At 40.5% G+C, this 17,710-nt stretch overlaps 1 protein-coding gene across 2 annotated transcripts in view; it reads left to right on the plus strand.

The window, feature by feature from the left end:
• The window catches only part of LOC121005933 (deleted in malignant brain tumors 1 protein-like), a 39,349-nt gene extending 22,790 nt beyond the window's left edge, over window positions 1–16,559 (plus strand). For both annotated transcript variants that reach the window (XM_040438779.1, XM_040438780.1), the window contains 6 exons: window positions 1,287–1,304; window positions 4,008–4,146; window positions 5,516–5,730; window positions 7,490–7,665; window positions 7,785–8,173; window positions 16,067–16,559. In XM_040438779.1, the coding sequence (XP_040294713.1) occupies window positions 1,287–1,304; window positions 4,008–4,146; window positions 5,516–5,730; window positions 7,490–7,665; window positions 7,785–8,173; window positions 16,067–16,316 (1,187 nt within the window). In that variant the 3' untranslated portion in view covers window positions 16,317–16,559. The remainder of the gene's footprint in view (window positions 1–1,286; window positions 1,305–4,007; window positions 4,147–5,515; window positions 5,731–7,489; window positions 7,666–7,784; window positions 8,174–16,066) is intronic.
• Window positions 16,560–17,710: the final 1,151 nt, after the last annotated feature.

Raw genomic sequence — 17,710 nt, forward strand, 5'->3', positions numbered from 1 at the left:
GACAGGGGCAGACATGATGTTTACACCGCCTAGTGCTGTCAATTAAAGTGCAAAAGGCATGGCAATCGCAGAGACAGCAGAGCCTCAAAGAGTAAAGGCAACGCCCCTGTTGCTCCCAGAGGCTCATTTACATATATTCAAACATCCTTTTTCTAATAAATATTGGCACATAAGTGCATTAGCTCTGCTGCAACATGGCAGTATGGTGCTGATTAGTTTTCATTGCTACCAAATGCCTAATAAAGGTGAATAGACATTCTACAGTACATTGATGAGCCTTTTATGATCTTCTTAATAGGTTGCTTGCAAGTAACAATGTCAAGTTTACTTCCTCTAAAAAAAAAATTAACATTTTTCAAAGTTAAAATTTTTATTTAAAAAAAATCCAAAGAACAAAATAAGAAGTGCATTTTTACAAAGAAAAAAAGTTTTATTCTTTCACAATAAGCATGTAGAATAAAATAAGCATGTTATTTATATGTCATAGTAAGCAACGTAAAAATACCCCCCCCCCAAAAAAAAAAAAACTATGAAAACAATTAATAGCTCCCCGACTCTAAAACATGAAACATTGATTACTTCATTATCACTATGTATCAGCATATTTTATTGTATTCATATGTATTCAAATGCTGAGGCGCTCTCCGTTTCCAAATTAAGAATTCTATACTGAGGAGCATAGTGCCAAAGTTTCCCTAAAGATTGTATTTATTTGATTAACTTTATTTGATAATTTAATAATATGCACAAGTAATTATATATATATATATATATATATATATATATATATAATCTAATTATATTATTATTATTTTAAGATATTATTCTTTACAAATTCTAGTTTCATAATAATGTGAATACAAAGAGGGGAATTTATCAAGCCCTGTACTCCAGAATTGTGGCCCTAAAAAGTTTCAAAACAAGGTTTTTGTGACTTTTTGGGCTTATTTTCACAAATATGTGTGGCTTTGGCTCCTTTGAAAAGTGGGTGAAACAGTGGGCGAGGTAAGGCTGTGCTAGTTTCACTCTAGATTTATCACTGCAATATTCGCAAACTCACTCCAAAGAGGGGGTGGCATAAAAAAAACTGAAGTAGCATTTCTAGGTTTAAATTTGCACTAAATTTACAAACAACATGCAACATTTCATAAATTTGGTGCAAATAACACCAACAATGACTGGTTTAAAAAAAAGTCTCATGCTAAAATTCATCCCATCGTTCTAATATTTACAAAGCAAATGATAATATCATGTCTAACTTTTCTATTCTATTTCTGACATCACAGGTGAAATGAACACTAACAGTAAGTATATATATTTTTATCAACTATATTTACGTATAGGCATAGTGGGCTTGCACTTATAGGTGAGCCTGGGGGAAGGATGTCTGTTGAAATTTACACATGCATGCACTGAAGAGTATATATACTGTTCATATGTAAATGTATATGTGAATTAGGCACTCATAAAAGCTCATCCACACGACCACTCATTCATAGAGTGTTGTCCACATCTTTTGCGGCCCCATTGAAGTGAATTTTCACAGGGTTAGGGCTCATTCACATGACCGTTGCTTGGGTCCGCATCCGAGCAGCATTTTTTTGTGGCTCGGATGCGGACCCAAGCAACGGTCCTGTGAATGAGCCCTAACGCTGTGAAAATGAGGAGGCTGCAGAGGGGGTTAGTTGTTGAAAGAAGTTCAGCGCAATGCTCTGCTTTATTTTGGAGAAAAGACAAAAAGCTACTGTATACATGACAGTATGGCACACTTAATGAAGTCTAAGATGCCAGACAATCTTTGCAATCTTGTGACATTTTACATTTTTAGAAACACTCTTCCACAATAAAAAAAAAAAGTATGATCGTTTATTATCCTACAAGAGGGTTGCACGTGCTTTTTTAAATTGGCATACATTAGAACATTAGAACATGGCCTCATGGAGGATTCTTGTATTGGAAATATTGCAGCAAACTCCCATCTATAAGAAGGATTAGTCCTACCTGTTCTATTCAGCCTCTAGATTTAACCGAGGATGTTCCCATTCAGTTTGATATTATTAATAAATATAGGATTTAAAGGAGTTGTCTCATCTCAGATAATGAGGGCATATATACAGTGGATATAAAAAGTCTACACACCCCTGTAAAAATGTCAGGTTTCTGTGATGTAAAAAAATGAGACAAAGATAAATCATTTCAGAAGTTTTTCCACCTTTAATGTGACCTATAAACTGTACAACTTAATTGAAAAACAAACTGAAATATTTTAGGTACAGGGAAGAAAACAAAAAAATAAAAAAATTTGGTTGCTTAAGTGTGCACACCCTTAAACTAATACTTTGTTGAAGCACCTTTTGATTTTATTATGGCAATCAGTCTTTTTGGGTATGAGTCTATCAGCATGGCACATTTTGACTTGGCAAGATTTGCCACCTTTTCTTGGCAAAAACACTCCAAATCTGTCAGATTGCGAGGGCATCTCCTGTGCACAGCCCTCTTCAGATCACCCCACAGATTTTCAATCAGATTTAGGTCTGGGCTCTGGCTGGGCCATTCCAAAACTTTAATCTTCTTCTGGTGAAGCCATTCCTTTGTTCATTTGGATGTATGCTTTGGGTCGTTGTCATGCTGAAAGATGAAGTTCCTCTTCATGTTCAGCTTTCTAGTAGAGGCCTGAAGGTTTTGTGCCAATATTGACTGGTATTTGGATTTGTTCATAATTCCCTCTAGCTTAACAAAGGCCCCAGTTCCAGCTGAAGAAAAACAGCCCCTTGGCATGATGCTGCCACCACCATGCTTCACTGTGGGTATGGTGTTCTTTTGGTGATGTGCAGTGTTGTTTTTGCGCCAAACATATCTTTTGGAATTATGGCCAAAAAGTTCAACCTTGGTTTCATCAGACCATAACACCATTTCCCACATGCTTTTGGGAGACTTCTTTTTGTAAAATGTAGCCTGGCTTGGATGTTTTTCTTGGTAAGAAAAGGCTTTCGTCTTGCCACTCTACCCCATAGCCCAGGCATATGAATACGGGAGATTGTTGTCACATGTACCACACAGCCAGTACTTGCCAGATATTCCTGCAGCTCCTTTAATGTTGCTGTAGGCCTCTTGGTCGCCTCCCAGACCAGTTTTCTTCTTGTCTTTTCATCAACTTTGGAGGGATGTCCAGTTCTTGGTAATGTCACTGTTGTGCCATATTTTCTCCACTTGATGATGACTGTCTTCACTGTGTTCCATGGTATATCTAATGCCTTGGAAATTATTTTGTACCCTTCTCCTGACTGATACAGTTTAACAATGAGATCCCTTTGATGCTTTGGAAGCTCTCTGTGGACCATGGCTTTTGCTGTGGGATGTGACTAAGAAATTTTCAGGAAAGACCTGTAAATTACTGGAACCCCATAAAACATTATATTTAGTCTTCCTATTATGTTTCTTAGTAAATATTGGCAGCATGGTGGCTCAGTGGTTAGCACTGGTGGTTTGTAGCAATGGGTCCTATGTTAGAATCTGACCATGGACAACATGTGCACGGAGTTTGTATGTTCTCCCAGTATTTGCGTGTGTTTCCTCTGGGTACTCCGATTTCCTCCCACACTCCAATACATGCTGATAAGGAACTTAGATTGTGAGCCTAGCATGATGCTAATGTCTGTAAAGCGCTATCGAATATGTCGCTATAAAAGTGCGTAAAATAAATAAATATGATGGCTGTCATGTAACAACTATTCTTGAAATCAGAACAATGTGTGTCTTTGAATTGGCTGATGTAATCCAGTACAATGATCAGAATCTTTGGAGTGAACTAAGTTAGTGAGGAGTTCCTCAGCAACCTAAATTCTTAACTCCTAACACTGGAAAAGGCTAATTTGCATTTGTCTTGAGCAGAAGAAAGTTTTCACAAAAACAAGCGGACAGGTTCCCTTTAATACATTAACCTGGATATTATAAAATCATTATAAAATGTTATTTTATTTGAAATCTGTTATATTTACTCTCTGCAGTTCGATGTGGGGGCATTTTGAGAAATTCAAATGGGAACGTATCTTTGGATTCCGGTATTTCCTCAGAGTCTGACTCCTGTGTTTGGTACATCAGTGTCACAAATAATAATAGAATTCATCTCAACTTCAGAACATTTACGTGAGTATAAGGCAAAGATATCTCCCATTTATATCATAAGCAATTATCCCTAAAAAACACCTTTATGCCGTGACATTTAGGCATACAATGAAATTCAGAGCTAAGCTAGGACCTTGACTGGATAAATCATTCCTGGTGGTAACTTTGAATGGAAAGTTGACTACCAATATGTGGCTAATTTCAGTTGAAATGAATGCTGTGACCTAGGTCTGAGATTTTGACTAGTAGACCCAACCAGTCCAACATTTAGAATATTTCTCTTTTTTGGAACAACTATTGTTCTTTTTTTATATTTTTTACACTTTATTATTAATCATGAATTGCTCATTCAAAGGCTCATTTTGGGCTAAAAATCATTTTTTTAGTTGTTCTTTACTTAAAATATTCAGCCATTTTGTCACAAAGGGTTAACTATTTAGCTGTGTGAACAGTACATTCGCTCTCACTTTGTGCCCTCATCTAAAAAAACATTATCTCTAAATTACTAGAAGGTCAAAAATTAAACACATAATTATTAATAGGATAAGAACTGAGCTATAATGAGTGTTTAGGAGGTCAGAAATCAGAGATAAGGAGCTGTCAGATGAGCTGCCTAATGGGAAACAGTAACAATAAAGAGCCTGCTACTACAGAATCTCAAGACTTGAGACTTCTCCTGTGACTGAGAATCTCTGCCATCAGTGTCTCCCTCCTGGTTCTGAGCAGAGCTTGCACTTTGGCTCAGAGTTCCTTGTGTGCATTTAGGGTGTGTGGAGGCTTGTCTCTCCTACTTATGTGATGCAGCATGGGAGGTATGTAAAAGCACCTCCTTCTATGTGGTTCCTAGTCTTGACTAGTTCCTGTGAGTGTGCATCTTGTTAAACAAACCTTGGCTTACTGCCGCCTGCCCTGACCTTGTATCTTGTCTTACGGATTTTGCTATCTTGCCGCCTGCCCTGACCTCAGACTCTGGCCATCTAGCACCATCTGAAGGCCAGTCCAGTGGGTCCACACCCAGGTCCTCCTTTTCTGGCGTTTCGAACCCCCCTCAGAGGTAGGGCCTGGTGTACCCCTCGGGAAAGTCTATCCTCATTATCTGAGGTATTGTGAAGAACGAGGGGTACACTTAGTCATCCCCCTCTGAGGAGGTTGGTCGCATAGGAAAGCGGGTTCGCACACGCTGACCTTTACAGCTGTACAGAGAAAGGAACTCAAAATGTTTCATAATGCAATTCAAAATAGGATTATTAGCCCACAATGAGTACAATGCAATAATAAAAAATGCTCCCAAAGTTGTCCATAGCTTTTAAACTTTAGCTCTCATTAACTAAGTGCTTACTGCATGTAAAAATGCAATACTGATGTTTATTCCTGAAATTTTCATGACCAGAATGAAGAATTCCCGGTCCTGCAATTCATCTTCTTTGTCAATATATGATGGAACTCCTCTTGGATCATCTTTAATTGGAGATCTGTGCAGAACACGTACAAGAGAGTTCATCTCCTCATCGAACAGCATCAGCATTGTCTATTCGCGGGCCAACAGAGAGGCAGGCTTAGAATTTTATTCAACATACTATTCTACTGTTAACGACAACCAAAATGGTAATGTATCCTCATTTAGGGAAAAGAAGCCTATGAACAACTTCATGTATGATTAAAGGGGACAGAGCACTGGTACCCCAACTGATCGTGAATCAGGGATCCCAAGTCCCCTATTAGAAATGCATAGGGGGTCACACATGCAAGGTGACACTTCATTCACTGTCTATTAAGCTGACAGGGTTAGTCAAGTATAGCATCCCACTCCAACAGGGACTCAAGACAACCTTACTTGTCATTGAGAGAGGTCCCAGTGGTTGGTCCCAGCGAACATTCATTTATCACCTATACTGTGAATAAGTGATAAATGTTGTTTATGGGCCAAAAGCCTTATAATGTGAAGCATATTTTATTCTTAGGGCTCTTTCACACCTGCGTTGTTGTGTTCCGGCATAGAGTTCCGTCGTCGGGGCTCTATGCCGGAAGAATCCTGATCAGGATTATCCTAATGCATTCTGAATGGAGAGAAATCCGTTCAGGATGCATCAGGATGTCTTCAGTTCCGGAACGGAACATTTTTTGGCCGGAGAAAATACCGCAGCATGCTGCGCTTTTTGCTCCGGCCAAAAATCCGGAACACTTGCCGCAAGGCCGGATCCGGAATTAATGCCCATTGAAAGGCATTGATCCGGATCCGGCCTTAAGCTAAACGTCGTTTCGGCGCATTGCCGCATCCGACATTTAGCTTTTTCAGAGTGGTTACCATGGCTGCCGGGACGCTAAAGTCCTGGCAGCCATGGTAAAGTGTAGTGGGGAGCGGGGAGCAGTGTACTTACCGTCCGTGCGGCTCCCCGGGCGCTCCAGAGTGACGTCAGGGCGCCCCAAGCGCATGGATCATGTGATCACATGGATCACGTCATCCATGCGCATGGGGCGCTCTGACGTCATTCTGGAGCGCCCGGGGAGCCGCACGGACTGTAAGTATACCGCTCCCCCGCTCCCCACTACTACTATGGCAACCAGGACTTTAATAGCGTCCTGGGTGCCATAGTAACACTGAACGCATTTGGAAGACGGTTCCGTCTTCAAATGCTTTCAGTACACTTGCGTTTTTCCGGATCCGGAGTGTAATTCCGGCAAGTGGAGTACACGCCGGATCCGGACAACGCAAGTGTGAAAGAGGCCTTAGCTAAATTAAAAAATCAGTTTGCCATTTAGTGGATTATATGGGGGAAGGGGGCAGAGGGGGTTGTAGGGGGGTGGATATGGTCACTGGAAGCTCTAGTTTTACTTTTTTTCCTCCTAGAACCCACCACCTCAACCTCAGTTGTCAGCTGTACACATATCTTTGACATAATCTGTCACTTGATTATATAAAAATAGGGAAAGCTATATGGTCTGAAACTGATTAATGAAATTGATTAATTCAGCTTAAATGAGTGTTAAAGAGCTGTCAGGAGTGAAGAGGTAAAGGCTACAGATCGATTTGTCAGAGCAGATCTCTGATATCAGTAATAAGTGTGCAGAACAGTCTACAAAGTCAGTGAAAACCTGAAGTCTGTTGAGGGCAAACCGCTAAAATATTTTAATAAAGACCAAATGGAAAAATTACTTTTAGTCCAAAACACACTACAATGCAATAATAATAAAAAGTTCCCCATAATGTTTCTAGACTTAAAGGGGTTAAGGTTACAAAAGTTAATCAGATTTCTAGGTAGGTGCCTGTTTTCACCAATATCTTCTTAGAATAACTACATTAGTTTACAATAATGAAATATAGCAAAATGCTAGCTTACATAAATGCATGTTTTTCTCGTTACAGTCAGTCTGTCCTGCTATTCTGAATACATGAAAGCTCGAATCTCACTTAGCTATCTTCAAACGCTGGAATATTCTTCAGCTAATATATTTTTGAATGACCCGCAGTGTCGCCCTCAAGTTGCATCAGGTTGGGCGGAGTTTCACATACCTTATGGAAGATGTCTGACAGTAAAACAGGTATCTATCTATCTATCTATCTATCTAATATCTATCTATCAAACAAAACACCATAACAAGACCCAAATTCATCCCCATTTAAGTGGTTTTGTTTTTACATTTTACCTTTTCTTTAACAGGTCGAAAATGACACAATAACTTACACAAATACCCTGTTCACCGGTTCAGCCGACACAATTGTTGTTTACAGAAAAAAACTAGGTCTAACTCTTAAATGCCGGATGTACCAAGATACTGTAGTTGAAGGCATATACTCTGCAGATGACTTCATAAAGAACACGTTTATCCAATACGGCCTCTTTTCTGCTAACTTGACATTCTTCCAGTCCTGGAATTACATATATCCAGTGAATCAGTATCCATACTATGTGGCTCTTAATCAGCATTTATACCTGCAAGCAGCTTTACTCACATCTGAACCTGACCTGGTCGTATTTCTAGATACTTGTGTGGCATCCCCTGATGAATTTGACTTCACAAGAAATGTTTATTATATCGTTCGCAACGGGTAATGTAATGTTACTTTTTTTTCTTCATAATTATGGCAATTAAATTTTTTTTTTTTATAAGGATTAAGCCCCATGACAGTAATACTGATTATGATTATCTCTCAGTGCAGTCATCGTAGATCATCATGAAACTTATAACTGAAAAGGCCATTCTTACTGATGCAGGATGCCGACAAGTAGGGTTGAGGGATGTGAAGCATTTGAAGCGGAATTCGATCTGAAGTTTAGGAAAACTTTAATTCAAAACAAATCTGAACGCAAGAACACCCATAATGCTGTGCAGCCAGCCAATCCACAGATAGCAATCCCTATAAAACCCTCATCCCATGCGGTCTCCGCCATTGTTCTGTGAGCTGAGCATAGGGGGAGACGTGGCAAGAGCTCATGCGCTAGGGACAGTGTTGGTGAAAATGATTAATAGAAGAATATTGGAAAAGGAAAGTGCAGGGACACTTATTCTGAGTCTCCATGTCCTAAAAAAGTCAGCAAGATGCAGAGAGAGGAGGAGCTGGATGTTCCTGATGATATATTCTCATCGATATTAGATGATGTGGAAAAGGAGGAAAAGCAGATGGCAGAAGAAGGCCTCCCACCTGTAGGGCAGCAGGGTGCTGGGGTTGGAGAAGTGGGTATGCCAGAGCTGATTGATATTCAGTGTTTACTGCCAAATAACCTGCAGGAGATTGCAGGTAAGAACAGCAATAATATGCATATTGTGCCCCCATCTTACAAGCCAAACCCCATACCAGCAACAGCCCCTTTTTAGAGGTACATTAAAGGTGCCAGGCAGCCATTAGCAATAAAGACCAACTATACAGTGTAATCTTCATTATCAAATGAATGGGAACTGCAAGCTAATTGTCTGCATGGTTCTTCACTGCAGCATACGTGCTCCATATTGCTGGAGGAGGTGGAGGCAGTGTGTTTGGAGAAGAGCACCCAAGAACAGATTTTAATGTACCAAAGCTGTTGCGACTGTCACTTGTGCCTCATTGAGGCTCTTTCTGTAAGAGCCACAAATAGGGAATCCACTCTTGTTCAGTGTTTTAAGTGAACACCTGCCTTTAGGACTCAAACGACCTGAGAAAAGGCAAGCCTGGGTTTTGTCTTACTGTGACTTGCATCTAGAGCCACAATCCCAGGAGTATCCATACAGCTGTGGATTCTAGGACTCTGATGAACTCTAACCCCACAGCCTGGGACTGTTTTATTCCATTTAGTATAGGGTAAGGGTATATACGGTACTGAAAATGCCTTATTGTATTTAAATTAATATATAACTTTTATTTATATCTAATAAAATAAGTGAGACAATGAGGTTAAGTGGAAACCTGCACTATAGAAGGGAGAGGGCGCTCTGGGTCTTATAGTTGCAGATTAAGCCTAGTGTCCTAGTCTATTGGGGTAATGCTGAGGAGGGACCCACTAATAAAGATCCTAGCTGTCCCTATGTACTGGCCCTACTTGGCCTGGTCTACTAGGGTGAATGGACCTCAGTGGCTGTAGTCGGAGCACTCGTCCTGATAAGGACGACCCCCAGCCTCAGGAACCTCGGGCCTAGGCTATGAAGCCCTGCGCTCTTACCTCACTACTAGATGTCCAATGTTCCGTTATCCAACGCGTTTCACCGGGTGTGGACTCGGCTCATCAGGGATATTGGTTTGCAGAGCAGTAGCAGTAGCTGTGCGTCTGTTTTCTTCATATGGCAGTGGCAATCTTTCCATGTTCCCGCGTCTCCTTTAAAGCGCATGCTCCTCCCACAATGTGCGTCATTGGTCACATGTCTGCTTCCTACGGAGACACACGTCACAAGGTACCGCCTCATTGAGAGTACGGGCTCGCAGTGCTCCGTCACTATCCGGAAGTGACATGTTATGTGGGCGTAATGAGTTGCCATGGGGATCTAACTCCGCGTCCCCGTAGTGATCTTGGTGCTGTCTGGGTAAGGGGACAAAAACGTGACTGTATCATTGCTGGTTAAAGGATACATATAATTCTTGATCTCACTGTCCAGAACTATGCTCCGGATCAAAGATTATGTGATAGATATAGTATTAACTCTTTTCTGTCCGGATTAATGTTACCGGTCCTAGAAGAAACACTACTATCTATATTTAATAAGCATATGTATTGTTGCTAAATATCCACGATCATTGATTAGGATTTACCTTTACTTGGGGTGCAGGTTAGATATAAGGACCTCTATAGAATAGTCGCTTCTTGTATGTGTAGTAAACAGATGTATAGTAGACAGATATAACAGTATAATTATATACATACACAGATATTTGTACACATAGCAGTCAAGTGTAACAGTATAGCTGTGTGTATATATAGCAGACAGGTACAACAAGATAGTTTTGTATACACACGGATTTGTTTAGGCTGAGTGGATACCTATAGACTGAATCCATCCCTGATGTAGTCGTCAGCTCATGTATATATAGCAGAGAGGTGTGTCAAATGCAACCTCAATGCCTGTAAATATAGTTATGTAGATATGTATACAACAATCAGCCCTCTCTAAATGGATACATGTATACCTGTCAGTATAGTTTAAATACACATCCACACAACTCCAATCACTCTGAATGGATACATGTATACATGCACATAGATTGGGAACATAGATCATGATGTAGGGCATCTGAGTACATAACTGTAATATTCCATCAATGCACATGAAAACTGTATATGGTATATATACTAATAGTATGCGTAAGTAAGTTTCCTAAGTATATATAGATATAGTCTGGTCTACTATATTAGTAATTTTATAAGAATGGCTTATATGAGATGTACTCATTGATACCGTTAGGTGTCACTGATTTAAGTTTATAGATCCATCTTGTTTCTGCTTTTAGGATCATTTTATCCCAGTCTCCACCCCTCCTTGGTTTAGGGACATGTTGGATGGCTATAAATTTAAGGCAGGTGGTATCTCCATTATGGTATTGGTTCATGTGTCGTGCCACTGATGTGTCCTTTTTGTTCTGGATATCATTAATGTGGTCTCTAATTCGTCGCCTGAATTCCCTCTTAGTTTTGCCCACATAATCAAGAGGGCAGGATCATTGTGCCAGATATACCACACCCATAGTGAGACAGTTTATGTAGTCACGAAGGGTGTATTCTATATGTGTAAATGAGCCTATAAACTCCTTTGTTTTAAATACTTGACTACAGGCCGTGCATCTTCCACACTTGTAGGTACCAGTGGGCCTCCTAGATAGCCAATTACCAGGGTTCAGAGGGGGCTGGTAGTGACTATTGACCAATCTGTCCCTTATACTTCTGCCCCTCCTATATGTTATTAGAGGGTAGGGTCCTATTATGTCTTCCAGATCTGGGTCTGTTCTGAGTATGTCCCAGTGTCTGGATAGCACCTGTCTAACTTGCTGGTGTGCGTCATCAAAAGTGCCAATGATACGAGCGGATTTTTCCATCTTCCTCTCTTTTTTTGGTATAAGCAGTGTCTCTCTGTCTTTCGAGCATGCTGCCTCAAAAGCCACCCTCAGTACTCCGTCTGGGTAGCCTCTTTCCCTGAATCTATATCTCAGATCCTTTGCTTCGCTCTTAAATTTTTTCATAGTCGAACAATTTCGTCGGAGTCTGAGATATTGACCCTTGGGAATACCCTTACGTAGGGCATAAGGGTGGGCACTTTCCCAGCGAAGCATACTGTTCGTGGCCGTCTTTTTACGGTAGATGGAGGTAGTTATGTTATTACCTGAGCCTCTTTCTATCAAGACATCCAAAAATGGCAGGCTGTCATGATTGTGTTCAAAAGTGAACCTGAGGCCCAGGTCATTGTTGTTAATTGTCTCCATGAATTCCATAAAAGACTCCTCTGATCCTCTCCATAGTACAAAGATGTTGTCTATAAATCTTAGCCAGAGGACTATCATGTCTTGCCATTTCTCCATCCTTTCTGATCCGATATAGTTGGCTTCCCACCAGCCCAGGAGCAGATTTGCATACGACGGCGCATATGAACTGCCCATCGCAGTGCCCCTGAGCTGGTGGTAGTATCGGTCGTCAAAGATGAAGTAATTTCTGGTGAGGCTGAAATTAAGCAGATCCAGTAAAAACCGGTTATGCATAGAACATCTTTTGTCCCTCATTGACAAATATCCTTCGACTGCTTTGAGGCCTAGATGGTGTTGAATAGAGCTATATAAAGCCTCAACATCTATCGATACAAACATCGTTTGATCATCCATACATACGCCACTTAGTCTCAGTAAGAGGTCTGAAGTGTCACGTATGTAGGAAGGCAGTGTTTCCACAAAGGGTCTAATGATTTTGTCAATGTATATGCCTGTATTTTGCCCCAGGCTCCCTACCCCTGATACAATGGGGCGTCCTTTTAATGGTATGGTACCTTTGTGGATCTTAGGTGTAGAGTAGAAGGTAGCCGTGACTGGAAACTTTGGGAGGAGAAAGTCCATTTCTGTCTCATCTATCAGCTTATCTCTCAGTCCTTTAATCAGGATTTGCCTTAATTCGACAAGATATAGAGGACCAGGGTCTTGTTTTAGGACTTCGTAAGTTTCCTTGTCTTGTAGGATATCTAGGCACATCTTTTTATAGATGTCCTGATCCATTATAACTAGGTTACCCCCCTTATCGGACGGTTTTATTATTAGTTTGCGATCCTTTTCAAGGTTTTTGAGGGCTATATATTCTTCCTTATTCAAGTTTGATGTACTCCTAGTCATATTAATTTGTTCCAGATCCCTGGTTACTAGTTTATGGAAGATGGACACACTTGAATCTGGAAGTGGTGGCGGCATCTGAGTGCTTTTTAGTTTTAATTCAGTGAAGGGACCCTCCCCTCTATCTCTTTCACCTTCCTCCATCAGATTAACAAGTGTGCGTGTAGCTTCCAGTTCCCTAGGATTCATATTGAGTTCTCCATAATTTTTATGATCTTGTAAGCGGAAATGTTTGTGCCAGAGCAATTTCCGTGTGAATAAGGCTACATCTTTGCTCCATTCAAAAGTGTCATACCTGACTGTAGGGACAAATGACAATCCTTTACTTAGAAGGGATATATCACTAGAGGATAAGCTATTGGAAGAGAGGTTGATGATTTGCATTTTGTTAGTCTGTTTCTTGTATCCTGGATCTCCCCCTACACTTTGTTCCTTAGTTGGTAAGGCATTGGTGTGGGGGCCTGGGCCAAAAAAGTGGAGGATGAGGCTGATGATGAGGGGGTAGGTATTGATCCCTGTGTGGTACATGTCTGGTTACCCTCACCGTACGTGTACCTATAACCTGCTCTGGATCGACCTCTACCTCCTCTGCCCCTATATCTTTGTCCTCTACCACCTACTGAAGTATAAGGGACAGATTGGTCAATAGTCACTACCAGCCCCCTCTGAACCCTGGTAATTGGCTATCTAGGAGGCCCACTGGTACCTACAAGTGTTGAAGATGCACGGCCTGTAGTCAAGTATTTAAAACAAAGGAGTTTATAGGCTCATTTACACATATAGAATACACCCTTCGTGACTACATAAACTGTCTCACTATGGGTGTGGTATATCTGGCACAATGCTCCTGCCCTCTTGATTATGTGGGCAAAACTAAGAGGGAATTCAGGCGACGAATTAGAGACCACATTAATGATATCCAGAACAAAAAGGACACATCAGTGGCACGACACATGAACCAATACCATAATGGAGATACCACCTGCCTTAAATTTATAGGCATCCAACATGTCCCTAAACCAAGGAGGGGTGGAGACTGGGATAAAATGATCCTAAAAGCAGAAACAAGATGGATCTATAAACTTAAATCAGTGACACCTAACGGTATCAATGAGTACATCTCATATAAGCCATTCTTATAAAATTACTAATAGAGTAGACCAGACTATATCTATATATACTTAGGAAACTTACTTACGCATACTATTAGTATATATACCATATACAGTTTTCATGTGCATTGATGGAATATTACAGTTATGTACTCAAATGCCCTACATCATGATCTATGTTCCCAATCTATGTGCATGTATACATGTATCCATTCAGAGTGATTGGAGTTGTGTGGATGTGTATTTAAACTATACTGACAGGTATACATGTATCCATTTAGAGAGGGCTGATTGTTGTATACATATCTACATAACTATATTTACAGGCATTGAGGTTGCATTTGACACACCTCTCTGCTATATATACATGAGCTGACGACTACATCAGGGATGGATTCAGTCTATAGGTATCCACTCAGCCTAAACAAATCCGTGTGTATACAAAACTATCTTGTTGTACCTGTCTGCTATATATACACACAGCTATACTGTTACACTTGACTGCTATGTGTACAAATATCTGTGTATGTATATAATTATACTGTTATATCTGTCTACTATACATCTGTTTACTACACATACAAGAAGCGACTATTCTATAGAGGTCCTTATATCTAACCTGCACCCCAAGTAAAGGTAAATCCTAATCAATGATCGTGGATATTTAGCAACAATACCTATGCTTATTAAATATAGATAGTAGTGTTTCTTCTAGGACCGGTAACATTAATCTGGACAGAAAAGAGTTAATACTATATCTATCACATAATCTTTGATCCGGAGCATAGTTCTGGACAGTGAGATCAAGTATTATATGTATCCTTTAACCAGCAATGATACAGTCACGTTTTTGTCCCCTTACCCAGACAGCACCAAGATCGCTACAGCAGCGATCATAAACAGAGACTTGCCGCATGGTAGCATAGCCGGGGACGCGGAGTTAGATCCCCATGGCAACTCATTACGCCCACATAACATGTCACTTCCGGATAGTGACGGAGCACTGCGAGCCCGTACTCTCAATGAGGCGGTACCTTGTGACGTGTGTCTCCGTAGGAAGCAGACATGTGACCAATGACGCACATTGTGGGAGGAGCATGCGCTTTAAAGGAGACGCGGGAACATGGAAAGATTGCCACTGCCATATGAAGAAAACAGACGCACAGCTACTGCTACTGCTCTGCAAACCAATATCCCTGATGAGCCGAGTCCACACCCGGTGAAACGCGTTGGATAACGGAACATTGGACATCTAGTAGTGAGGTAAGAGCGCAGGGCTTCATAGCCTAGGCCCGAGGTTCCTGAGGCTGGGGGTCGTCCTTATCAGGACGAGTGCTCCGACTACAGCCACTGAGGTCCATTCACCCTAGTAGACCAGGCCAAGTAGGGCCAGTACATAGGGACAGCTAGGATCTTTATTAGTGGGTCCCTCCTCAGCATTCCCCCAATAGACTAGGACACTAGGCTTAATCTGCAACTATAAGACCCAGAGCGCCCTCTCCCTTCTATAGTGCAGGTTTCCACTTAACCTCATTGTCTCACTTATTTTATTAGATATAAATAAAAGTTATATATTAATTTAAATACAATAAGGCATTTTCAGTACCGTATATACCCTATATTGAGACCACTGAAATTATACAATAGGAGGTCCACTGACTTTAGATCCCTATTATAGATATATGATAGTATAGGGTAACGAGCAACCCCTTAACCTGGTCTCTCCACAGCAATGGGAGGGAGGGGATCAGCAGCTTTGGGTACTTGATGGCAGGCTATCAGGAGGGACCACAAGCATGGCCTTCCTTTCACCAAGGAGGTGTGTATTACGCCAGACCTGGGGGTACGACCATTGTATATAGTTTTTATTATGTATTTAATTGTGTTATATATTGTTATGTAATTGTGTATGCTATGACCGTATGTTCCATTATGGTTGTGGATGGCAAGGGCTAGTATGATAGCATACCTATCTTTTATTAATTTCATGGTAGAAAAAATATATATTTCTTTTTCTATATGTTATGGAAATACACATTAACATTGTTTCTTGTAATTTCAGGTGTGGCAGAGTTCCTGATTATAGAACCTACCCGTCCACATCAAATCACATAGTCCGCATTGGATTCAATGCCTTCAGCTTTCTAAAGAAACATTCCAATGTCTACATTCAGTGCAAACTAGTGGTGTGCAAGGAGGGCAGTGCCAACTCTCGTTGCAGCCAAGGATGTATAAGAAGACACAAAAGAGCCGTTAACTCTTACCATCATGAAGAGGTTCATGTTGTGGTCGGACCTGTACAGCTTGAATAAAAACATCAAATCTAAGAAAGGGAGTGCAGCAAATTCAGTTGATGTAAATTTTCTAAATCTAATGCCTTATGCTTCATTGGATACATCTTTAAGTGGCATCTACTCATAGGGATAATCTACTATATGATTTATACATAAATTTATTGTAACTCAGTTAATGATGATAAGTACTGTATAAAAGCAATAGCGAATGATCAAAATGTTTGCTTCACAAATTTAAATAAAATTGCAATTTCAAAATGATTTATTTGTGTGTATATACAGATTTCTAGTTTAGCGATATTTCAATTTACATTAAAAGTTCTATGAAGCATATCACTACTTGATGTAGAAACTGAATACATTTTAGTATAAATGGTCATTCCAGATAATCTTCCCATGTAAAGGTGCCACAGATCACTGAATGAATGAGCAAAATACTCAAGGTGAAAAGATTATTCGACCAGACACCTAAATCATCAGACAGATGATACCGTGGTCTGCTGACCACAAACAATGAATCTGTATGAGGACAAAAGATGGCAGTATCGATGTCAGTAGCCATTGCTTGTCCCCATACAGTGCATCTCTGCATGTAAATCCAGCTCTTCATTTCGACTGAGGTGGAGGCAATTATCAGGAAGGAACGGTCCATACCAGATAATTGGCTGCTTCGGCGGGCAGTGTAAATGCAGCATAACAGCTGCATTATTTTCATAAATGAGTGGCACAGGTGACTATAGAAACTTTGTAATATATCTTATCAAAGAGACATTCTTCCTTGTCTTATTGGGCTCTTATCATGCTCTCTCCTCCTCTTTATTAACAGAAGGACAGTAGGAGAAGGGAAGGGACAGGCAGAGGCAGACTAACCAAGAAACTGCTCTCAATTTACTGCTGGATTCACATCAAAACTTCTCAGTACTGTTGTACAGGGTGGGCCATTTATATGGATACACCTTAATAAAATGGGAATGGTTGGTGATATTAACTTCCTGTTTGTGGCACATTAGTATATGTGAGGGGGGAAACTTTTTAAGATGGGTGGTGACCACGGCGGCCATTTTGAAGTCGGCCATTTTGAATCCAACTTTTGTTTTTTCAATAGGAAGAGGGTCATGTGACACATCAAACTTATTGGGAATTTCACAAGAAAAACAATGGTGTGCTTGGTTTTAACGTACCTTTATTCTTTCATGAGTTATTTACAAGTTTCTGACCACTTATAAAATGTGTTCAATGTGCTGCCCATTGTGTTGTATTGTCAATGCAACCCTCTTCTTCCACTCTTCACACACTGATAGCAACACCGCAGGAGAAATGCTAGCACAGGCTTCCAGTATCCGTAGTTTCAGGTGCTGCACATCTCGTATCTTCACAGCATAGACAATTGCCTTCAGATGACCCCAAAGATA

The sequence above is a fragment of the Bufo bufo genome, chromosome 6 (assembly GCF_905171765.1).
Source record: "Bufo bufo chromosome 6, aBufBuf1.1, whole genome shotgun sequence".
Taxonomy (NCBI): Eukaryota; Metazoa; Chordata; class Amphibia; order Anura; family Bufonidae; genus Bufo; species Bufo bufo.